Source organism: Indicator indicator, chromosome Z, assembly GCF_027791375.1.
Source record: "Indicator indicator isolate 239-I01 chromosome Z, UM_Iind_1.1, whole genome shotgun sequence".
NCBI lineage: Eukaryota > Metazoa > Chordata > Aves > Piciformes > Indicatoridae > Indicator > Indicator indicator.
In genome coordinates this window covers 39783710-39809908 of record NC_072053.1, presented here as the reverse complement: position 1 = coordinate 39809908, position 26199 = coordinate 39783710, and the positions used below count along the sequence as shown (strand labels likewise).

Below are 26199 nucleotides of genomic sequence, written 5' to 3'. Positions count from 1 at the left end.
ATAGCATTATTCAGGAGTCTGATCTGTAAGAATGCAAAAAGCAGGAGAGGGTTGGCTGGGATAAGTGTTGTTGTCGAGGGGTGAATTATTATTTATTTACCCTCACAACAATAATAAATGATATGGCAAATAGGTATTAATAAAAATAGTAACCCTTTATTAATGAAATACGCCAAAACTCATTGAATAGGATAGCTGTATGGTTGGAAGATATATTTACAATGGGAATATGCAGTCTTAGGGCAAAATACAAAATATTCTATGCATATTAGGAGGCAACAACTTGGAAAGAGAAAGTCCCCGAGAGCAGATAGTGCTCGATTATAGCAGGGGGAGGCTCAATAAGAACCTTTAAACCTAAAGGGCAATGAATTAATTACTCACAGCTAGTTTTACCCACACAGGGATGCTGCTACTGCTATTTGAGAGTTTACCATGTGGTCCCAGACTGATCTGGCTTCAGCAGATGGCAGCCAGTTAACAACTCTCTTCGCGACAAGCGCTTGCTTGGTTTCTGGGTAAACTGAGGCATGGCACAATTCTAGTGGCAAGGGGAAGCAGGCTAGGTGTATTCGGCTTCTAGGCTTATGCTTTCTCCACTTTGCATGTGTATGGCTCGTGGCTTTATCTCAGGCTCTGGACCAGGCACTCCAGGCAGGGCAGGGCAACTTGAGGCAGCTTCTACAAGACGGGTCCAAGTAGGTTTGAAGTGAGGTTTGAAGCAAGGCAAGGCAAGCGTGACTCCCGAGTCACTTGTATATTTACATCTTGCCAGCGATCAAGTGGTCCAGTGGGGCACTGAAGCTAACATGTAGCTGCCCAATGGAAAGGTGTTCTGCCAGGCTATAACCATAAAAGGCAGAAGCAAGGACCTTGTATCTGGGGGAGCAATGGTCAGCTTACGTGCTCTCACCTCAGATAAACATCTTGTTTACCAGACAGGCAGGAGTCCTGTCCCCTTTGTTCTTTTTCCCGTATTGCCCTGTTTTACCGCAGGAAGGAGGAGAGAGGAAGGGACCCTGTCTAGACGTCTTAAGGCCTGTCTGGGTATGTACTGGGCCATGTCATGGCCCTACCATGACAAGAAGAAGATTTGGAAAAGGACAGGGAAGAGAAGTGTGATGGGAAATGGGTGTAAGCAGATTACTCTCTTCAGCCAGGCAAGGAATGGAAACTGGAGGGGCTGAATATTTACAAACCTGTTAAAATGTGTTGTGTCAAAGACTGCTTTTTACATGCAATACGTATTCTGCCACTAGACTAATACCAAAACAAGAGAGAAATATCATGCTTCCCACCTTCAAGTCAACATATGATTACCACTAGCATTTATAAGTCAGTCTCCAATATGTTACATTTTTCCAGAGAAAATTTAGGAAAATCCAATAGTCACATTTGCATGCCCAACCATTTATTTTTTTTAACAACATCCAAATCCTTTTAAAACTTAGTAGCAAAATCAGTCTGAAAATTAAGATACTGCAAGCCAACTTACATGTAGTAAGTTAATTATAGTAGTTATAAGGCTCTGAAAAGAGGAGTTTATAATGGAAATGCTGACACCGTATCAGTGAGAAGGGCACCACTATAAAAAGATTGCTCAAAATCATTATTTTCAGTAGGGTGCAATAGAACAGCTTCTGAACTGGGATGTGAAAAGTTCCTATGTTCCACTTGTCTAATGTATTGGGGGGAGGGGAAGCCTTTAATTGATACATTGGGCTACTCTAACCACAAAACCACAAACAAACCAGAAGACTGAGTATCAACAGTAGAATATAAAGCTCATCTACAGTAAATTTGTTAAGCTGTATAACACTTGCTGTTCAACATAGAAGCTGTTCACAAAATCAGTGCCAACTACCAAATTAGGTGTTAAACTATTTCTGTAGTACTATGGAGGACCAAAATAACACGTACAAAGTCACACGGCTTCCTGAGTAGCCTATTGAACAACTATCTTACCACAAAGTAAGGCACTGAAGCACATTTACCTGTTTCTTTACTTGTTCTTCTTTCTAACTCTCTCCAGTTCCAAATACTTTTGCCCTCTAAATAATAAACATACTTAGGTTTAGGTACGATAGCTACTAGGTGACCACATCCTTGCACACTGTGCAGAATGCTACATTCTCTGTAATGCCAGTCATTATTCTTCCTGACTTCACTAGCTTTCTTTAGCAGAAGCACTTAAGATTAATGAGGCATTTGTTCTCAATCAAGGCGCTTTGTATGAGTACAGTCACACATTCAGGAGCCATGCAGATGACTTATTTAATATTATTTGATTTTTTTAAATCATTTTGAGAGATTGATTCATGGCTATTTCTTGTCCACTAGCATAGATAAATTTGACAAGGCTCTTCTCCTTTGCCAGTAATAGGTATCAAGCAGGATCTACTGCCTAGTAAAATACAAAGAGATGTTATCATGCATCTAAGTGCATCCTTGTAGGTGAAAATTTGACATACAATATTGTAAAATATTGTAAAATATACTACTTCAGCTACTCAGAGACACTGCAACTCTAAGAAAACAGTAAGTTTCAAAACCAGTTTCCTCTGATAATATCAAATGAAACTGCCATCAAAGAAATGCCTGGCTCTGTAAATCTAAGTCCACATAGGTATTTTTCTATTTCCATATTGTGGTGATGTTCATAGTTCAGATTCAGGTAGTTTCATTCGCTATAAATAGAGCTCTCATACCTCAGAGCTTTGCAAAATCATACTGATATACAAAAATATAGTTGAAACTATTTTCTATAAAGTTAACATAGTTTCAGAAAGTATCATTTGGGGGGAAAAAAAATAAATAATTACTTAATTTTTTAAGCAGATAAATGAGAAGTAACTTTCCCCCCAAGAAATTAATTCTGAGCTTTGAACCAAGGTTTGCACCAATGTTTTGTAACTTCCATTTTATGCACAAAACTTGGCTTTCTCCTTGTTTTCCATTCAGGATTTAAAGCCTTGTTGAGAAGGGAATTTCTCAGACCTTTCTCAGCTAAATCCTTTCTAGGAACCAGTGTGAAGAGGAAAGAAAACAATTTCAGTCATTCACAAAGTTGGAGTTTCAGGGAAGTATTTTCTTATAATCAAATCTCCTAATTTTGTGCACTTTTCTAAAGGTGTGTGGATATAGAATTCCCACAGTGAGTCAAATCCCAGATTCACATCTCCTGCAATAGCTGCAGATTTTAGAAATGCTTATCCTGAACAAGAATTGAGATGAATATGGTTTTGTTTTAATTTGTTTCATGCAGAAACTTGAAGTGTCAACCATGTCAGCTGGAATGTAAAATACACTCACTGTATATTTCCTACAGGAAAAAAAATGGTAGTGCAAGTAATTTTGTTTAATGGCATCTTCCTTTCCAGACAGATATATGGTACTACATAGCAATTTAAAATATAATTAAAATATCATATGTATAACAACATAAATAGAAAAATCTACACACAATTAAAAATGGACTAATTCATCTAAGAAGCATATAGATATAATTCAAAGCATAAAACTTTTACTTGCTGGTTGGCACAACTAACAAATTTCAGACTTTTTAAATAGAAAGTAGTATTCTGGGCAGTGGTGTATTCAATTAAATTATCTCTTTTTTGGTAGATATACAGAAGATTGCTTTAAAGAGTACTACTACTCTTAAGTAGAATGCTGTGATTAAAGTATTCTACTATTTTGAAGTGAAAGCAGGTTGGGTAATCTAAGGTTACTGTCTCAGAAGTGACAGAAACATGATCCTAAAATGATGAATAGCAGCTAAATACATATCAGCAATTCTTAATCATGCTGATGTCAGCAATGATGTTCTATATAACCAAAAATACACTAATAGTTTTAAGCTGCATATCAAACTCAATTTTTTTTTCCAGAGAACTACAGTCACATGGCCTTGCAATGCATACTCATGATCAAATAGGCAAAACTGAGCCATAAATAAAAGAATCCTCAGTGTGTACGTTATCCTTGTGTCTCAAGGAATGACCCAATCTTCTTTAGCTATTCCTGACAAATCCAAATGGAGCAGATTTTACAAAACCTATGGACATATTTTAGTAGCTCAGTGTTTAGAAACAAAATCTGAAAAATTTCTTGGTAGTAATACAAACTTCTGCTGATGCAGTTTATTATCGCTACAAGTTACCCTATCCCCAAATTAGAGAATAGCATTTGATTGTGTTCCTCTTATGAGTGCTACTTATTTCTTTTCTGTCTTTCCCTGGTGTGGTGGGTTGAAAATTCCCCTCCAACATTAAATTTGCTAGACTAGCTCAGGTGGAAGCAAATGAAAGCTGTATTTACATGCAAAACTACAATCTATAATGGAATGCAATGAATATGTAAAATATACAGTATTTACAATATTTACAAGTATTTACAATTAATGAACAGCACAAGGACACCCCTGGCCAAAGACCAGAGGAGCTGCAACAGCTTCTCCCTCCCTGTCTCCCCTTATGCCCCTATACACAAAGGGACAAGAGAAAGAGAAGAGAGATGTTAGAACTTAGCCAAAACAATGCAGCCAAGGTCAAGCAGAAGCCAGCAGAAGCACAAAGTTAGTATCTCCCTGCCCGAGGAAGCGGGAAGAGAAATTGTTTTGCATCTAGTTTAAGTCCATTATCTCTTCCAATGGGATTGTTTAGAACTATCATTATTTTCCTTTTAACACCCAATAGTGATTTGTTTACATTTTACCAATTTATGTTCAAGATCTGTGGAAAATTTTAAAGGCATAGCCTAAAACTGCCACACCTGGCTCAAATAAAGTTAATTCTTTTCAATCATCCCTTATAGAATGATTGAGACATATCTAAAATGATTAAAAGAATTTGGTTTGTTGGTTGGTTTTGCTTGGTTTGTTTTTCAATTTCATCTCTTGTTCTCTTCCATCTCATTCAGGCTCACATTCTTTTCAACCACTTCACTGTTAAGACACAGTTCTTCAGGTAGGTTCTCAAAGCTGAAGAGTCAGGTGTTTTGCACACAGAGAGACCTGGGGGATTTTGAGTCTGGAGAAGACTGAGAGGGGATTTAATAAATGTTTATAAATATATGAGGGCTGGGTGTCAAGAGGGAGGGGACAAGTTCTTTTCAGTTGCACCCTGTGATAGGGCAAGGGTAAATGGATACAAACTGCAGCACAGGAAGTTCCACCTCAACACGAGGAGGAAATATGGTACTGTAAGGGACAAGGAGCACTGGAATAGGCTCCCCAGAGAGGTTGTGGAGTCTCTTCTCTGGAGACTTTTCAGACCCGTCTGGATGCGATCCTTTGAGGCCTGCACTAGATTATATAGTTACATGGTCCTGCTCTGGCAGGGGGGTTGAACTCAATGATCTCCAGAGGTCCCTTCCAACCCCTAACATCCTGTGATCCATTAAAAAAAAAAGAAAAACAAACATCGGTATCATTCAAGTAGTTCACATCCTTGAAATTGTTGGATTTTTGCTATTTATCTTAACAACTTAACATTGTCATCTTTCATCTGACAATGAGCAGCTCACACTGACATGTAAACAACATGCAATAACAAATGCAAGATAACAGACCATGGAGGACAAGTTTTAAGTAAATGTAATACTGGGGAGGTCTATTCAATCTTCAAAATTCATTTATGACATTAAGAATGTGAATTTTCTTTCACAAATTTATCTGAATGTAGAACTCTCTTGGGGCAAAAGCTCATTTCACTTAGGTCACCACATCAGAGGTTTAGAAAAATGAAGTTGTCAGCACTAACGACTTAGATGCACAGTAATCAATACACATACAAAAATCACAGAAATTCAGTTAAATATGTAATAGCTAAAGCTTGGATTATGTTGTCCAAGTGGACTACTGTCTAGCCTTTACATGGTAAAAATGGTGCTCCATTTAACTTCTATCTCCTTGTTACCTAAAACACAAAATTCCAGGAACGTCTCCAGTTCCTAGAGTATATGCTTCTGCAAAAGTCCAGTAAAACCTCTTCACGTAAAATTTCCTTTCAGCTATTTTCTGTATGGTTTTGATATCTCTTCCACTGCTTCACCTCATCTGGTGATGCTCAAATAATTTGGCCAAAAAGTACTCTCCTTTAAATTCTAATCTTCCTTACTTTCAGAAACTTAAATGCATCGTAACAGAACTAAATTTACTTCAGTAAAAAGCATAATTCTCCTCAAATTAACACTGTCCTTGGGTGTGAATTTTTTCCCTAAAATTTTGTCAAAGAAAAATCACAGTCAAGTCAAGCTTTAATACCCCCAACACTTTCCTCTTTCTGTATTACCCAATTCTCCCTTTATTGGCCCAAAGCAAAAGTAAATGAATCGTCTCACTATTTTTGTTCTTATTTTTCACCTACCACTGTGCTATCTGAATGTTCTCTTCACTTCAAGAACACTTATAACTTTAGAACCCCAAGAAAAAAAATTGAATCCTTTTCTACGACACAGCATTAACAAACTTTAAAAAGAGTATGTAATTTTATTTTGCAGTGATTTTGGACTTTTAAAAACGCATGATAATCAAAAGACAAAGACTTTCCCCAAAATTCTGCTCAGGTATATTACTGTTATACTGCAGTCCATACCATATGCTAAGGCAAAGTGTGTTACATTCTCCAGTGCTTTTAGCAAAAGCATCTGATTCAGTCCTACTGCTGTCATACACAGTATTTCATGAATAAGAATTCCCATACTTGCACATCACAGCTGTATCTCCTCTGAAAAGCAATTAACAAAACTTTTAATAGAGAAGAGGGGCTTTCTAAGCCAGCTTGTTTAACACTAAATTAGATTCTGAGTTTATGGCAACCTGTCACTTGCTGGAAAAGGTTTAGCTTTTCCCCTTGACATTCCCCTGACTCCACAACAGGAGTCACACAGACACAAGTAGTTCATGAGATACTGAAACTTGTAATAGTCTGATAAGGAAACTATAACAAGGTTTTCTGGTTATCTATGAAAGATGAAAATTGGATTTTACCTAGTAAGATCACCTTTCCTACTAAAATAAGAACACACTACAGAGTTAGAAATTCATTCAGTAAGTATTTTAATAGCAATTCGCTGAGAGAATAAAAAATTAAACATTATATATGAACCATATTTTTGTAATGACCAGTTATGAGTCACACTTTTCCTTTGTTTTCCCCAGCTTAGGTAATATGTGGATTAAAAATACAAGTCCCTCTTTTGTTTCCTTAACTCTCACCATTCAATGAAAGAATCTTAAAACGTTGACAGTGTACAAAAGAAAACTCATATGTTTATTTTTATTGTTACTTTCAGTTTGATAATGATCTAATTCTAACTTTCATGTAAGTAACTTTCATAAGTGGAAGAAATGCTACCTGAGGAAGCAATACTGTATTTTCTAACAGACTGAATTCTCTTTTTTTTTTTCAATATAGCTAAAAATTTTATGACATCATTTAAGGATTTACATTCTCAAGATAACTGGTTTTAATTCGACAACTGAATGAAGAAAAGCTATGCTGCCATCAAAACTGATTATCACAGTTCCTCAAGCTGTTTTAAGGAAAATACTAGATAATTTAGCAGGACAACTGACAAACTGGTGAAATGTAAAATTTTTTACTGCTTTTTCAGAAAATGAGTATATGTTCAGGTATTCTATGAAATACCAATTGCTTGCAGTTTATTCTTTGCTGTATAAAACTACTTTTACTTTTCATTAAAAGAAAACAACAGGCATTTAGTAGCTTCACAAGTGAACAGTAAACAGTAAACAACAAACATCAAATGCTGTAAAAGAACAATTTCACTCTTGATTGTAATTTGTTATACTCTTGCCTTGTCTCTATTGACATATGCATACCAAAAGCAAAAAATGTCTACAGGAAATCTCTTTTTTTCCTACTTTATGTACTTTGTTTCCTTGAACAACATTTTACACACCATTATACTGTGTTAGCCATTCTTTTTCAGGAATCTATAAAATTATTCCAAGTTTGTCTGTTAAAATGCTATTATATTTTACACTGAAACCTAACCATTCCCCAACAAGTATGCACGTGTGTAGAAAAAAATACAGACACACACACATCCCATATGCAGTCATGCATGTACTTATGGTTTGTTTTAATTATAATCTAAGTATTGTGTGAAACTTACAGCTGTCCAGGCTTCTTTTTTGCATCGAGAACACAACCATCCATTATGGATTTCATGAGAAGGAACACCATAGCAACCTAGAATAAGATAGTTGGACTAATTATTGTATTTTGCATTACTATTTGTGATACTACACAATTCAACTGTGCGTAAACACTAGTAAAACACATCTCTTGTGACCAAGGAGACTTTTCCAATCTAGGTTTACAGCTAATTTCTTAGTCTATTAAATATATAAATTAGATGCACAGACACCTCCCAAAGCTCAAACAAACTCTTAAAATTCAGATACCAAAAAAAAAAAAATTAAAACCCCCACAAACCAAAAATCAAAACAAACAAAACCCCAAAAACCCAAATAAAACAAACCCCAAGGGATTTCTTGTCTTCTGTCAGTTCAACACCAAATTACAAATTCCCCCCGCAATAGAAATGTACAATTTGAACTAATTAAATTTATTCCATGCAATTACATCACACTTCCATGTAAGAATCTCACATGGAGTTTTTAGAGTTACTATTCAAGTCCTGCTACCTGTGGAAGATATTGCAGAAAATACACACACTCATCAGTCACTCTTAAAATAATAAAAAAAGAATGCGAAGTGAAGGAAATTAAGGCACACCTGAAGTCAAGTTCTCCTATCAAGCAGGATTTCACCCTGACTACCTAATAAGGACATACTAACATCACGCAATCATTTAAAGTATGAGAGGTAAAAAGAGGAATTTAATAGCTCAGAATTGAAGGAAGAATCAGAAGTGTGTGATTACTAAAAGTTTGAGGAAAAGTTAATTCTTCACTATTTTCACAGCAGTCATATAAATAATATAAAGTTTAACATACTGTAAAAAAAATTAGCCAGTGATTGAAGCATTATACAGGGAAATAGTCTTCCAATATTTTACAAGATATACTAGAATCCCAGTTAACTACTATTTATCAATCAGACAATATTTGAAATAACTGAACAATTAGTTTATTTACTTGCATGAACCCGTACACAACACTTTGTACAGGAAATGAGAAGACTTGTTCCATCTTCTTCAATAAAGGCATTTGATGGATAGTTTTCAGTGTTTTCTTCACTATAAATAAAACACAACTCAGGAATAAGAGGTTTACTCTTTTCATTTTCAGCCACCAATGTTCCTGCTGAGTCTGTTTCCCTGAAAACAGGACTTTCTTCATCATAATTGTCTGTCTGGAAAACGAACAGAATTTATAGTTAACAAAAAGGAGACTTTTACTTACTCTTTCCTTTTGACAATGATGAAATGGTTTCTCCCCTCCCAGCTCTTGCACTAACAGTGTAACAGTTTTATGAGAAAATTAACTACTTCTAGGTATTTGTCACAGTCATTCTATAGTTCCTTGATTGTTCAAATAACTGCAAGAACTAGAATAGCACTCAGCCTGCAAACTGGTGTTATTTCAGCAGTGTTCAGTGATACCGCACCTCTGTCTCCTCTTGAGTCCTTTAACTGGGTCTAGTGCAATAAAAGTTTTCTTCCTAGTTCCCATGCTGAGGGGATTCCAGATAGCATTTGTAGCTGACATTTGACATAAGGGGTTCCATAAGACAATACCAAGCAGATACTAGAATGGATGGGGGGAGCCACCTTGAGCAGAGCAACCAAGAAGTGATGGAGTTGCTGGAGAAGTACAGAGAGGGGTCATCAGAACTTCAGCAGGCAGAATTTGGCCTGTTTACAATACTGGCTGAAAGAGTCCATTGGGAGGCAGTCCTGAAGGGCTCAGGAGTCCAGGAAGGCCAGACACTGCTCAAAATTGAACTCTTAAGGGAACAGGAACAGGCTATCCCCATTCTGAAAGAAGGCCTGCCTGGCTGAATAGAGATATTTGGTTGCAATTCAGGGCAAAAAAAAAGAGTCTGTGGTGGTTGGAAGAAGGGGCAGTGCACTCGGGAGAACTACAAGACTGTCATGAGTGCACGCAGGAAGAAAATTAGAAAGTACAAATTCCAACTGGAAATTAATTTGGTTTCAGCTGTTAAAGTGAACAAGAAGTGTTTCTATAAATACATTAGCAACAAAACAAGGACTACGGGGAATCTCAATCAGTTTTTTAAAGCACTTTCCAATTCTTTTAGCAGTCAAGGACGAGTAAAAAGCTGAGGTACTCAATACCTTCCAGCCCCCTGAGCCAGGAGATTGATGGGGAATAGAATGAATCCCCCATAATACAAGAGGAGATGGTTACTGACCCGCTGCATCACTTAGACATACACAAGTCTATGGGGACAGATGGCATACACCAGAGGGTACTGAGGGAGCTGGCAGAAGTGCTCAAGCCATTTTCCATCATTTACCAGAAGTCCTGGCCAAACGGGGAGGGCCTAGCTGACTGGAGATTGGCAAATGTGACACCCATTTACATGGAGGGCGTTAAGGAGGACCTGGGGAGCTACAGACTGACAGTCTGAACTCAGTGCCAGTGAAGGTCCTGGAGCAGGTCATCTTGTGAGCCATTATGCAGCACTTGCAGAGCAACCAAATGATCAGGCCCAGTCAGCATGGGTTCATGAAGGGCATGACAAACCTGGCCTCCCTCCAGACAAGGTGACTCTCTATGTTTTAGCACATGATTATGTGACCCACTTAGTGGATGAGGAAAAGGCTGTGGATGTTGTTTATCTGGACTTCAGTAAAGCTTTTGACACTGTCTCCCACGGCATCCTCCTGGAGAAACTAGTTGCTCATGGCTTGGAAGAATTGACATTTCACTGGTGAAAAACTGGTTGGATGGCTGGCCCCAAAGAGTGGTAGTGAATGAAGTTAAATCCAGTTGGTAGCCAGTCACTAGTGGTGTCCCCCGGGGCTTAGTATTGTGCCCAGTTCTCTTTAATGTCTTCATCAGTGATCTGGATGAAGGGTTGAGTGCATCTTCTTTAAGTCTGCAGATATGTTAAGGAATTTCTGAATTTATAATTAAGATATGGCAAATGTGAGTATTAATAAAAATATTAACAACTTTTTACTAACAAATTGCCCAGAACATATTAAATAGGTTCAATGTAGAGTTAGAAAATATATTTACAGTGGGAATGTACAATATTTAGGAAAATTAACAATTTTAACAATTTTAAGCAAACCGGGAGGAATAACAGAGAGTCCCTGAGAGCAAAATGGTGCTTGACCACAGGGGGGGAGACTCAACAGCAATGAATTAATTACTCACAAAAGGTTCTACCCCAAATGGGGGGTTGATGCTGCTGTATATTAGCCGTTGAGGCTTTTGGGGGCGCTCTCGTGCACTAAGCATGGCTAATTGCAGGCAGGAATACCACACAGGATCAGGGATGGTCTGGTGTCAGCAGGACAGCGGGCTGTTTAAATGCTTCTCATGATGAGCTCTTGCTTTGTCTTGAGGAAACTGAGGCACGGCAACAATCTAGGTGCAAGGGGAAGCAAGGCTTGGCTCCAGCTCTAAGGCTCGTGGCAGTGAGTAGGCTTGTGGCTTCCATCCCAGGTCTTGGAGCAGGCAATTCGAGGCAAGGCAACTCAAGGCAATGCAGCTTCAAGCAAGGCAGGTCCAAGCAGGCAAATTCAATCAATGAAAGGTGACTAGAAATCGGCCCGTATATATATCTTGCCCGAGATTCAATTGTGCCAACAGGGCAACTGAAGCCATCAAACAGTTACCCAATGAAAGGGATTCTGCCAGGCAGTGGCCATAAAAGGCAGAAACGTAGGCCTGGTCAGGGAGAAGCAGTGGCCAGTACATGTGCTCTCACTCCAGTAGGAAACTTGTTTACCCAGGCATGTTGGGGCCTCTCTTTTGTCCCTTTTCCCGAGTTACCCCAACTGCTGCAAGAGGGAGGTGGGAGGGGGAGGACCATGTCTAGACACATCAGGGCCTGCCTGCATTTGTGCCTGGCCTGTTTAGCCCCACCACCACAAGATGATGCTAATCTAGGAGGGAGTGTCAATCTCCTTGAGTGTAGGAAGGCTCTGCAGAGGGACCTGGACAGGCTGGATTGATGGGCCAGGGACAGTTGTACGAGGTTCAACAAGGCCACATGCTGGGTGCTGCACCTCAGTCATAACAACCCCATGCAATGCTACAGGCTTGGGGTTGTGTGGCTGGAAAGCTGCCCAGAAAAGAAAGACCTGAGGGGGTGCTGATGGACAACCAGATGAACATGAGCCAGCAGTGTGCCCAGGTGGCCTAGAATGCCTAAAGCATTCTGGCCTGCATCAGGAATACTGTGACGAGCAGGTACAGGGGATTGACTGCAATTCTGTACTCAGCACTAGTAAGGCCACAGCTTGAATACTGTGCTCACTATGAGAAAAACAGTGAGTTGCTGAAGCAGGTCCCAAGAAGGGCAAAGAAGCTGGTGAAGAGTGTAGAGAACAAGCCTTACGAGGACCAGCTGGTGGAACTGGGATTGTTTTGTCTGGAGAAGAGGAGGCTGAGGGGAGACTTGCTCACTCTCTGCAACTGAAAGGAGATTATAGCAAGGTGGAGGTTGGTCTCTTTTCTGTGACAGGACAAGAGGAAATGGCCTCAAGTTACATCAGGGGAGGTTTCAACTGGATATTAGAATAACCTTCTTCTCCGAAAGGGTTCTCAAACACTGGAATAGGCTCCACAGGGAGGTAGTTGAATCATCACCCCTGGGGGTGTTTAAAAGGTACACAAATATGAGACATAGTAGAGTACCAGACTTGGCAGAGTTATATAATGGTTGGACTCAATGATCTGCAACAGAAGAGGCTCTCAGGAAATGCATTTGAAGATGCACATATAAGGAAATAGATAAAGGAAACAAACCTATGTGGATTTGCCACCTCAAAAATTGTGAAGTTAAGAACAAGCACACATAACACTAACACCAATCCTAAAAAAACCCTAGTAGAAAGCATACACTGTTCGCAACCAAGGGTGAACACATGGGAATAAGGGTATCAGTTCTAATTTTAACAGTAGTGAGTTCATGTACTTCTCTTACAAATCAAATGCATAAGATTACCTTAATTCTAATTTACCCAAAGTAGCTATTACATACCCCATCTGGAGATGGAACTGTTAGGATCTTGATTACCTTATATGGCATGAAGAGTGTGCAAATGGCACAGTGTGGTTCTTTTTTTGCACAAGCTGCATTGTATTCTTTTTCAGCATTGAAATTGGGTGCTTTTGTCTGCCAAAGGTAAACCAAAGGCCTGGCCCATGTCTCTGTCTCTTGAACTTTCTCTTCAGTTAAGGTAATCTCAGCCAGTTCTTAAATAAAACAAACAATTAGTTACATTGTAGTCATGGAATGAAGACAACAATGATTTTATCATGTGTGTTAACAGTGAAGATAAACCAATGCTATCAGACATCTGTGTGTGAATACAAATTCTAAAAGAAATATGCATCATGACAAGCACAAAAAAAGGTGTTTTAACACCTGTGCTGTTTGCTGACTGTTCCACTAGCTCTACTATTTAGAACTTGTATTCATATCCACAACATGGCATCTTACTCTCCCACTCCGTATTTCTTTCAGCCTCTGTCCTCTATCCCTCCATGCACTCTGCCCTGAATTCCCTAAGGATGCAACATGTTGCCAAGTAGTGCCAGACAAATCATTCTGTTCACTTAGAATGACACCTCTCAACTGGAATCTGACATTCCTTTTCTGAAGGGAAAAAAGAGAAAAGTGTTACAGCCAGGGAGTAAAGGGGAACAAAAAGTGTAGCTGGACAGGCATGCTGGATCCCTCTATGGGAAAAATTATTTGGTAGTATCAGAGGTCTGCAATTAAAAGATTCTAGAAAAAACTAGGAATTAAAAACAGATTGTAAGTCAGAGAGAAATAGAGTATTCAAGAGGAGTAATCTAAAAATGCAGCCATTTGCTATCTAGAAAGATGTGGAAAAGGGAAAGCCATGAAAACTCTGTACAACCCTTGCACCAGTGAAATCAATGGCATAATTATTAATAATCCAGTTGTTAACATCAAAATTTTATCCTAGTGTCTGAGCTGGTTGGAAACCTTCAGGTATCTTCACAAGGCACCTAGTTACTGTCATCCACGAAACACATGGATTATGAGAAGGGAAATGTCATTTCATCTAGAAAGGAAAGCATTGCTGACAGGAAATGTTTAAGTGCCTTTTTCAGAACTGTGTCCTTATACACTGCTCTGATTAATGATGAGGTCTGTGGTTCTTTTCATTCAAGGGAACAGTGCCTATAAAATCTTTCATGATCAATGAGAAGGCATGTAGGTGTCAATTAGAGTAATTAAAATAATGTGGGAAGAAAAATGTGGAAAGTTATTGAACAGAACTTTCAGATAACAAAAAAGGTCTTTGGCATACAGTCATTTTCTAATGGTGTATTTAAGAAAAAATGTTTCTTTCAGAAGAAAATCCCACCAACAGAGAAACGTTTAATGAAGTACACTAAGCTGAATCATCACATTCCTTCAGCCCATCACTGACTTCATGCCAAGCATTATGGGTCTCCTTTGCATTGCTACAAATCACTATAGAATTGATAGCATTTTTATCAGTGTTAAATAAAATATATATTAAAACATTTTCATAGAAGCCAAAGCCAAATAGAGGGGGAAAAAAATAAAAAATCCTGTGAATTTCATTTAATTTTCTATATTTTCTCAAGAGAAATACTATCAATTCAATAAGCATTTGCCAATAATCCAGGTAGGACAAATACAAAACAACTGCAAAAAAGCTGTCACCAAGTCAATATTCTGCAAAAGTGCTTCACGGTGATTAAGATAGTTGTGGAAGAATAGCTTTAAAGAAATAGCTCAACACAAGGAAAAGAAGAAAACATAAAATGCAAACATCACATTTACAGCTTTCTGAGTTATTTGGTTTCTAAGTTAAAAGTTTAACGAAGCTTTTAGTTAAAACTACTCTATCCAATCGTACTTTTTCTATTGCTTGCAATTTTCCAGAACTGTGAAACAAATAGTTCCAAAATCTATGCCTCTAGTCCTTTTCAGATCTATTAAATTTTTTCCTTACATCTCACAAATGGGTTCACATCTGACAATTTATTTTCCAAATTTTTCAACTTCCTTTCTTTCATGATCTTATGCCACCATTTTTAAAATATTTTCATTATAGTTGTGACCTTGCAGTGGAATTCACAGCTTTATTGTGTCTTATGAGAAAAAAAAGAGTCACATAAAATTTGTTGTGAAGGTTTGCAACTTAAATCTTCCCTATCAATTATCCACTTTGAAACTGACATTCTCTGAACGCGCTACTTATCACTCCTAATTCTCCCAGCAGGGTTGAGTCTTCACTGCAAAACTCAGCCTATTATGCCCCTTTTCAGTCAAAAATCTATCACTAAATTTCTAGTCCTAGAATCAATTATGGGATGACAGCCCTAGTTCTCTCCCACAGTGCTTTGGTTTCCCACTACTTCCAGCATATTGCTGAGTCCATGACCATATTGGTTCTGGTTTTGATGAGAACAATATTTATATCTATGTAGTGAAGGCACCACATGCCCAGAATTATGCCCCCAAATAGCAGCAAACTTGTCCCAACATGTTTTGGCTATCCCCCCTTTACACCCTCCTTTCAGGAGAGAAGGACAAAGGCCCAGGCACCAACCTGTCTCCTAAGGGGTAAACAACTGCATGCACCCATTGCATGGCATGCTCATGCTCTTTCCATTCAAGGGCATAATTCTAGCTTCACCCTTTCTATAGGTCGAAGCAGGTAGTTGGCAAGCGTGCCCATTGGTCAGATGCAGCCTCGAGAAATCTATAAGTATTACTCCATTTGTTTCCTACTTTGCTCTCTCCTTTTGCCTTCAATCGCTATGTAAACTCACACTGCTTAAGCTGTAAGCCTTCTCACACGCAAGCATACTGGAAGCCTCCGTGATATGGAAAAGAAGCCAGCCCACCGAGACACTCGAGGAACCAGCAAAGGATGATCCCTTCGCCGAGCCGGCGTCGTAAGTCCATTTGAAAGGACTGAGGAAGCACCGAGGGTAAGCTTTAGCCCAGAAAGGGAAGGACTAGCCCCAAGCCTGGCAGTCCAGATCTGCTGCAAGCTAATTAAAGCAGCCATAAGCAGAAACGCATCTTGCATGACCCTGCCGTTTGCGGGAGAGAAAAGGAGCCGCCTACTGTTGCCACTCCACAGCCCTGTGTCATCAGGAAAAAGCACCCGGGATTTCCCCAAGGGAAAGAGAGAGTGAAAGATATCTTCTCCATTGAGATCAAGGCAAAGACTGCAGCACTGTAACCTTAATGGAAAGCAGTCACCAATATTTGGCAGAGTCAGCTCACTTTGAGCTGAGCCAAGGGGGAAAGCACTGCTTCACTGCACGCCCACTGAAACCCGCCTACTGGGAACTGTCACCTCGACCACGAGGGCCAACCCCACTAAGGGAAACCGCCGATCAGCGGAAAGCAAGCCGCCCCTCCCTGCAACCAGGGGAGGAGAAAATAAGCCTCACAGCCACCTGTGGAGGCAGGGGGAAGAAAGAAAGTCGCCACCTGGATGGGAGCAGCCCGAGGGCAGATAAGCAGCAAGTAGCCAACATAACCCAGCAGCTTGCCTCGCTAGGAAGAAAGACAGAATGTATCTTTTCATGTGTGCAACATTCAGTAACATTCTATTCAAAACACCCGTGCGTAGCCGCGTGATATTTCTAGCTTAACTTGCCTCATGATAACATCATAAATGTATGTGTACACAGTTAGCAGCCATTTTGTCGAGTCTCCAACTAGTGGACAAACAGCGGAACTGCACCTTTCTTTCCCTTAATTAGAAATTGATTCTGTAAATACTATAATTGGGTATAATTGTATATACTGGACTATATTTTTACAACCATGCATTCGAATCAATGTATATATGGTGATTAATCGCTTATTCATAATTTTAATAATAACAATTTTCATAATTCATATGTCATAATATCCATCATCCTCCATCTCTAATCACCCCCCTCCCACAACAATCTTAATTACATAATACTCAGAAATGCAGTCCTTGGTTTGAACTCAAAGGAGAGGGCAGAATTTTCTCTCTCGGGAAGTTCCAACTGTGAGTTACCCTGATGGCACCGGGCTGTGGAGCGGTGAAGCAGGTGGCTCCATTTGTCTCCCACATACAGCGGGGTCACACAGCACAGTTAAGCGCTGTTCCTGCTTATACTAGCCAGTACACATGAAGTCATGGCTGCTCGGTCTGCTGCTTATAGCTGTAGCAGATGTTGGACTGCCAGGCTCGGGCTAGTCCCTCCCCCTCTGGACTAATGGCTTACCCTGGGGAGTACAGTCCTCTTTAAGACACAGCAAAATCTTCTTCCGATCTGCCAGGACTGGGCTTTCGATGCTGGCTTTCTGTAGCTTCAGCAAAGCGATCTCTTTTGCAAGTTTCTTGGGCAATCTGAGGCACGGTGGCCTTCCCAGGGTGCTGGCTTCTTCTCTGTGTTGCAGAGGCCGCTAGTATGATGCATGTGGGAGTGAGAAGACTTACTGTCAATGGCTTAAGCACTGCGAGCTTACAAGGCTCAAGCAAAGTAAGAGTGTGCAAAGCTCTGGAGAGAGCAAAAGGAGAGAGCAACTTGTAAACAAGTGGGGTGATACTTCTAAGTTTCTCGAGGCTGGATCTGGCCAATGGGCACACTTGTCAACAACCTGCTTTAGCCGTTAAAAAGCGTGAAGCTAGAATTATGTCCTTAAATGGAAGGAGCATGAGCATGCCATGCCATGGGTGCATGCAGTTGTTTACCCCTTACAAGGCAGGCTGGCACCTGGGCCTTTGTCCCCCACTCCAGAAAGGAGGATGGAAAGAGGGAACTTGCCTGAACATGTTGGGATAACACCCCTGGTATTTGGGGGCATAATTCTGGGCATATGGTGCCTTCACCACACTCTACAACTTCTCACTCTTCTCCACCGTAACAAGCCCAGAAGTACAGCCAGGAAATGAAAAATACCCATCTTCCTTTCAGAGTCTAGCTAACCCAGTACTTCTTAGAGCAATGTTACACCAACAGCATAGAAAATTAAGAATAATGAGCATGGATGCTCTTAAGGTATATAACATTTGTATGATCCTCTGAATGGCTTGTGAATTTTAGTCATCTTCAAGAATTTCGTAGGTAACCTCAAGCTTAATTTATCATCTTTTGAGGGTCTCATTATCAGCATTCTCCTAACCTCGCAGTGAAATCATAACAAACAAAACAAAAAAGTGATATTAAAAAAAATATGCTAAGTACATGACTCTGATTACAGAATATAACAACAATGCTGCTTCCACCAACTTTCTCACAAGTTGAAACACGCAATCTTCAGAGTAAATATTCTACATCAGAAGAACCTGACCAGTTTCATTTTGTGTGCTTTTTTTTTAAGAGATACCAATGCCACTGAAAGGAAGATTTTCCAGGTTAATTTTGATGAACAGCCACTTATGCAACACTATGAACCAACAACACCCCATGGTACATGCCATTATTCAGTCAAATTTTCTTTGACATAAACTGTCTTCACACTAAGAGGCCAATCAATGGCCTGAGACAGACAATCTGAAAGATTCAGGTCAGACAGTGCAGAGGTATGGAGAGGTTGGTGTTTGCTCATGAAATGGAGCCAGGCAATCTATCTTTATGTCTTTGTCTGCTGTAAACTGGATCAAATCACTCACACTTCCTCAGAGTTCATTGCCAGTAAGTGCATGAACAGGACTTTCTGCAGGTGTGTAGCAGAATTCCCTGGTGAGAACTCTGACATGCCATTTGTTTTTTTTTCAGCTTGCCAGCATGAAACTAACATTCCAAAATAAGAATTAATCAGTACAAAAGTGAATAATGTATTCCAGATATTCTTTGGTAAGGAAACATCAAATCTGCTTAACTAGAGAACAGGATATATCTGGCTGTCAAAAGGAATAAAAGAAAATACAGGAATTGAACATGACAGGAAAATACATTTGCAGCTCAACTAAGACCACTGATCAAGAGATTGCAAATTCTCATGTATAGCACACAGGCACACTGACAAATACTCCAAGAACCATATTTGAAGTCTTCCATTGATCTATTTCTGTTGTTTAATCTCCACCCAAATCATGGCACTCTAAGATATAGTAATTATTCCCACAGCAACAAACTGTACAAAAATCGAGGCCACCACTTCAGCTACAAAAACAGACATCTCTTTAGCAGAATACCTTCTCAAATAATACACATTCAAGTGTAAATGTTATGCATAACCTGAAATGCACGTGCTACTTAGAGGCATTCAGAATTGCTTTAAGAAACAGAACAATTATTATCTTATTGTAACTTAAATCGTCCATATCTTAGAGTCAAGCTCACTGAGACTATTTGTCCCTGGAGAATTTCAGTAGATCAAACACAACACTTAGAGGAGAGCTATATGAAGAGGTATGTGCTCACGTCCTACTTTGAACTGAAACTAGGAGAACCATCCAGCACATCTTTTCAGGATGTAATAAAATTTTGTAACTATAAAAATACAGCAGAGAGTTTCTTTAACTGCAAAGAATGAAAATCCACTGGTTACCACACGAAGCCTTTACTATGTTGAATGTGACATACCTGAGGAATTACATGAAAAAAAAAAAACAAATAACCTACACTGAAATAAACCACTTTCATATTTAAAAAGACAGATTATGCAGTATCTTGCACTGTATAAAAACTCAATTAAACTAAATTTAAAAAATAAAGACTTGTACTTGCACCACTGGAATCATCTATGCAGATACAACCCCAAAAACTCACAGGTAACTCCAATTTCAAATCTGACCCTACTTTTGCAATTGTACATTAAGCTTCTTTGTGCAATCAGTAAGAGCTATAAGGAACTTCTAAAATTTGTGTCATTAACAAGGAGGCACTATGCAAAGGAAACAAATGTGGAATTATCACTCAAGGTTTCAAGTGTTCCCTTATGCCAGAAAAAGAGTCAGAAACGCTGAGATCACCCCATCTTTAAACAACATAAAAGGAGGTTCACACTCAATTAATGTTTTCTAGGACAGATGAAAACTTGGACATTTTACACGTGAAAAAAGGCCTATTATTAAGCAGACACTCCTTCAATTCCACCTAACACTGGCTGTCCCCTGAAAATCTTCTTGATGATGGAGGTACATTCTGTATGTAACTTGGAGCACTGTTCTTCTAATCTACACTTTAATGTTCCATGCATCATTTGACTGATCATTAAAACCCTGAATCTGAAGAAGGCTCAGAGGACATATATAAGTGGTCTGTGCTTTTGAATCTCAGGGAAGAATTGAAGGAGTTACTGCCCATAGCTGCTGCAAAGGAAGCCAAATTTATCTCAGCATGAAGGGCATCAGAGGGTGGCTGTATCAACTGTGTGTGTAAATGTTTTTTCCTGAGTTAGTCAGAAGATTGCACATATCTTCCTGAGCCAGTCAGATCAGAGTATATGGCTCAGTCCAACATAAGAGTATACAAACTGAACAAAATGAACTTCAAAGAGAGCAATAGGTCTGAATCTGTACTCCTTCCCAGCAAATGGTGCCACCCAGCATTATGATGGAGACATATAGAGACCAGTAATGGGAATTATTGTTATATTGTGATCCAACTATATACAGTGACTGCTATATCATGCTTGTATTGTGACTTCAGTACATAGCTATATTGCTCTGCTAGTACAAAATCCTATGTAACATCAAATATCTTCCAGTGAATTTGGTATTAAATATTTCTCATGTGGGATATCTAAAAGAATCCAGCCAGAAAGTATTTGACTCCAGCACAAGGAACGCAGTATTTGGCTCTTTAGTACTGGTATTTGAATTGTGTTTACAAGTAAAAAGACTGACCTGAGTTTGGCTATGGCATTAGACATCAGAATTTAAAGCAGACAGAAATTTCCCAGGTAAGATACAAACCTTCAAAGTTGCTCTTTTATTTTCAAATCAAATTTCCAGACCCTCTACTATATAGACTTTGACTACATATCTGATTCGGATTCAAACATCCTATGAATACATAATTTAAATATATCACTGATTTTGGTATGCCTTGAAAATAACTATTCAGGGTGGCCTTTACATAATGAAAGTGACATTTCAGCCTCTTACAGGCTCCCAAGGAGAGCTTATCATGCCAGTCTGTCAGTATGCAATTTTTTTAAAATAGTCTTATATGAATGAAGCCTGTTGCATAACAAACTGAATGCCTGACATGTTTCTTGCTGCAATTCTATCACACATTAATGCTGACGTCTAAAATGCATCAATACTAGCTGAAAAAAAAAGGTATTAACAGGATGAGATAATGCAGATTATTGCTTTGTATTTAAAACACCTCCTTACTTCCACCCCTAACAAATCTACAATTCTGCTACAAATCTCAATTCTGCTTGAACCACCAGGGCATTTTTATAATATCAGTTTACCAGTTAAAATTCATATTGATGTTAAATATTTTGTTTCCTAAGGAGACGGAGCAAGTACCCTTTTTTTCCCAAAAGAACAGAAGGAACACCTGATCAGCCAATTAATTACTTTAAATAAATGCAAAACAATTGCATAAGCCTTACTGTAAAACATAATAATTCAGCCATAGTGGCACTGATACTAAAAGGTGATTAACAATGGCAAAACGCACACTAATTCCTGGTATCATATTTGTTTCCTGAAGAGAATATTTATATAGGATTAATCTCTGTATTGTAATTTTGTATACACTAGTTCTCATTAATGCAATTATGTATATGCATTTGTATCTCTTTACATAAGAAAATGGATTCATTAAAACAAACTGTGCAAACAAAAAGGAAATAATAGCTCACAATCTCTGCTACAAAGGAAACTTCTATTACAAAGTATTTATGAACAGTTAACTGTTCTGCTTTCCAAGTGGGTAAGTAAATTAAATAAATGTTTTCACAAACGTCCTTAGTTTAACAGTTTCTGGCAAACTTGCTCCAACACACTATGCTACTACTTTGAACAGTTTTTGCTTACTAAGTTAAACTCAGATTCTCAGGCAGAAAACATTTGGGCCATTTGCAGAATGGGCTGTTGCCAGAGTTTGCTGATTTAACCCAGCAGATGGGAAAAGCCATAGATGCTAATATAGTATAATTTGCTTTTGCCAATCTCAACAATGACTTTGCTGCTTGGGGTTATGTTCCACTGATGTCTCCTGGCTTTGAACAGCAGCATTCTCTGCTACAAAGAGCACAGCAGCATCTGTTATTTTTCAGGTAGTTGAGCATAATCTCAGCCTTGGGAGACATTATCTATAGTTTCAAATGTCCTGGAGGAAATTAATAATAATAATAATAATAATAATAATAATAATAATAATAATAATAATAATAATAATAATGGAAAATACTTACAGTGTTGAAACTTTACTCTTCCTGCAATATAACAGAAAACTCATTTTCAGAAACTGTCCTTTTTTCAGTAAGTAAAGCCACAATTTTAATAACAAAATATGAAAATGTAATTTTTTAAATTTCTTGTACTGTACAAGATATTTAATTTCATCTTTGGTACCATGCACAACAACACTTCGGTTCTCAAAAAAAATCATATACGAGACAACAGCCATACTGTATCAGAGCTCTAAAGGCTAAGCCCAAAAAAGCTCCTTGATTAAAAAAGCTCCTTGATTAAATTGTTTAGTTCACTAATGGGGTGCTTTATTTTCAAAAGTAAAATATAAAAAAAGTAACAGCAGTTGAAGCAGATCTCAACATCTTTTGAAAAGTCAGAAAAATTCAAAGTTTGAAAAAATATTTCGAAAGTCAATTTGACGCAATTGTAAGATGCATGCAGGTGTTGCAATATCAGATCACTTCCTGATCATATCATTAGAGTCCCATAACGAAGTTCACATTTATTTTGCAAATGAACTGTGTGTTGCAATTGATACACCTTGTCCAATGCAATTTGTACTTGTATTGTGATGTAACTGTAATATCAAAATTGCTACGATTTAACTTGTACTTTCACCGTGATTTAAGTGCATTGCTGTATCACTCTGCTGAATAAAAATCCTGTGTAACTTCATACAATTCCAAATAAGAAAATTTTGTGTTATTCATTAAACCCTTTACATGTGGAATAGCTAAAAAGAACCTAGTCAGAGTGTTCTAACTAGAATAGTTGGCAGGAGGCTCCTGAGTAATGATCCGTTTGGCAAAAACCTGCTTTCTGATTTGATGTTATAGTCACAAGTAAGAAGTGAGCAGAGAAAACCTGCTTTAAAAGAGGGCATAGAATTATTATAAATACTAGCAAAGGCTAGAAAAATCTCACCAGTAACTTTGAAAAGGAGGGATGGGAAACCAGTAACCAGGAGTTTTCATGGACAGCAGAACAAAGCACTTATCCCACTGATATTTAGGATGAATTTGAAAAACTGAAAGGTTCTAACAAGTTTAAGAAAAGTAAAAAAAAGAAGGACTTCAAAGGTTATTTGCGATTAGCAGTGCAGAAGTTAGACAAGAAGAAATAAACACATAGCATGCTAGAAGAAGAAAAATAAGCAGTTGTAAAAGATAATATAATGCATAAGCTATATTTGTAGAGAATAAAAAAAACTTCCTAGACTCAAATTTGCAGTCTCAATCATATGCGATACCCATACAGATACAGATCATTTACTACAGTCTACTGAAATAGACCTCATTCAGGTGATGGTCACCACATATGCCAAGGACAATGAACGATCAAGAGATCTGGTTTGGTATTCATCTCTGACTCAAGTGACTTGAGAAGTAAGCATTACGAAAATGTTTGCTCCCATGACAAAATGCAAATTAAAAAAAAAAATAAATAAAAGGCAAGCAATGGGCCTCAAGTATTTGCAACCAATATATTTCTTCCTGGAGACTGGAAACTTCCAGCACTGTGACAGTGAGCATGTTATTAGATGCCAGTAATGAAATTTACATTTATGTTGCAACTGAATTATATACTGCAATTAGTACACTCTCAAAACATAGTTTGTACTTATATTGTGATTTGAGTGCACACATCAAAATCCCATGTAACTTCTACTGACTTCAAATAAGTAAATTTTCTATTATGCACCTTATTTTTCCATAAGTAAAATACTTAAAGGACCCTGCCAGACTGCACTAGAAGCCAGTTTTTTAATAGAATAATAGAATCAACCAGGTTGGAAGAGACCTCCAAGATCATCCAGTCCAACCTATCACCCAGCCCTATCCAATCAACCAGACCATGGCACCAAGTGCCTCATCCAGTCTTCTCTTGAACATCTCCCGGGTCAGCAACTCCACCACCTCCCTGGCAGCCCATTCCAATGGGCAATCACTCTCTCTGTGAAGAACTTCCTCCTAATATCCAGCCTAGACCTCCCCTGGCACAACTTGAGACTGTGTCCCCTCGTTCTGCTGCTGGTTGCCTGGGAGAAGAGACCGACCCCCACCTGGCTACAGCCTCCCTTCAGGTAGTTGCAGACAGCAATGAGGTCTCCCCTGAGCCTCCTCTTCTCCAGGCTAAACAACCCCAGCTCCCTCAGCCTCTCCTCATAGGGTTTGTGTTTCAGACCCCTCACCAACTTCGTTGCCCTTCTCTGGACACATTCCAGTACCTCAACATCTCTCTTGAATTGAGGAGCCCAGAACTGGACACAATAATCAAGGTGTGCTGAGTACAGGGGAAGAATAACCTCCCTTGTCCTGCTGGCTACACCATTCCTGATAGAGGCCAGGATGCCATTGGCTCTCCTGGCCACCTGGGCACACTGCTGGCTCATGTTCAGCCTACTATCAACCAGAACCCCCAGGTCCCTTTCTGCCTGGCTGCTCTCCAGCCACTCTGTCCCCAGCCTGTAGCGCTGCTTGGGGTTGTTGTGGCCAGTGTGTAGAACCCTGCACTTAGACGTGTTAAATCTCATGCCATTGGCCTCTGCCCACCTATCCAGCTTGTCAAGGTCCCTCTGCAGGGCCCTCCTACCCTCCAACAGATCAGCACCTGCTCCTAACTTGGTGTCACCTGCAAACTTACTGATGATGGACTCAATTCCTTCATCTACATCATCAGTAAAGATATTGAACAGGATGGGGCCCAGCACTGATCCCTGGGGGTCACCACTAGTGACTGGCTGCCAACTGGATCTGGCACCGTTCACCACCACTCTCTGGGCTCAGCCCTCCAGTCAGTTCTTGACCCATTTCAGAGTGAATCTGTCCAAGCCACAAGCTGCCAGCTTTGCCAAGAGCTTCTTGTGGCAGACGGTGTCAAAGGCTTTGCTGAAGTCCAGGTAGACTACATCCACAGCCTGCCCTGCATTCACCAGGCAGGTAACCTGATCATAAAAGCAGATCAGGTTGGTCAGGCAGGACCTGCCCCTCCTGAATCCATGATGGCTGGGCCTGGTCCCTTGGCCATCCTGTAGGTTCTGTGTGATTGCACTCAGGATGACCTGTTCCATAACCTTGCCTGGCACCGAGGTCAGGCTGACAGGCCTGTAGTTTCCTGGTTCCTCCTTCTGGCCCTTCTTGTGGATGGGCATCACATTGGCCAGCTTCCAGTCATCAGGGACCTCTCCAGTGAGCCAGGACTGCTGATAAATGATGGAGAGTGGCTTGGCCAGCTCATCTGCCAGCTCTCTCAGCACCCTGGGATGGATCCCATCTGGTCCCATGGACTTGTGAGGATCCAAGTTGCTCAGCAGGTTCCTTACTGCTTCTTCCTGGATTACAGGGGGACTATACTGGTCCCTGGCTCCATCTGCCAGTCCAGGAGGCCAGTTGTGCTGAAGACAACCTGTCCCACTATTGAAGATTGACTCAAAGAAGGTGTTAAGTACCTCTGCCTTTTCCTCATCTTTTGTTGCTATATTCCCCTCCGCATCCAATAAAGAGGGGAGATTGTCCTTGCCTCTTCTTTTGCCATTAATATATTTATAGAAATATTTTTTTCTCCTTTACGGCAGTGAGCAGTCTAAGTTACAAATGGAGTTTTGCCTCTCTAATTTTTTTCCTACAAGTGGCAAAGTAACCAAAAAAAAATCATTAAAATTATTATGCTGAT

General features: G+C 39.3%; 1 protein-coding gene across 1 annotated transcript in view; it reads right to left on the bottom strand.

Moving 5' to 3' along the window:
* Window positions 1-26199, bottom strand: part of LOC128979641 (lysine-specific demethylase 4C-like) — a 244084-nt gene that overhangs the window by 87900 nt on the left and 129985 nt on the right. Inside the window, exons 9-11 of the mRNA XM_054397969.1 lie at window positions 13215-13393; window positions 9131-9347; window positions 8143-8219 (exon numbers count right to left, since the gene is read on the bottom strand). Coding sequence (XP_054253944.1) covers window positions 8143-8219; window positions 9131-9347; window positions 13215-13393 — 473 coding nt within the window. The remainder of the gene's footprint in view (window positions 1-8142; window positions 8220-9130; window positions 9348-13214; window positions 13394-26199) is intronic.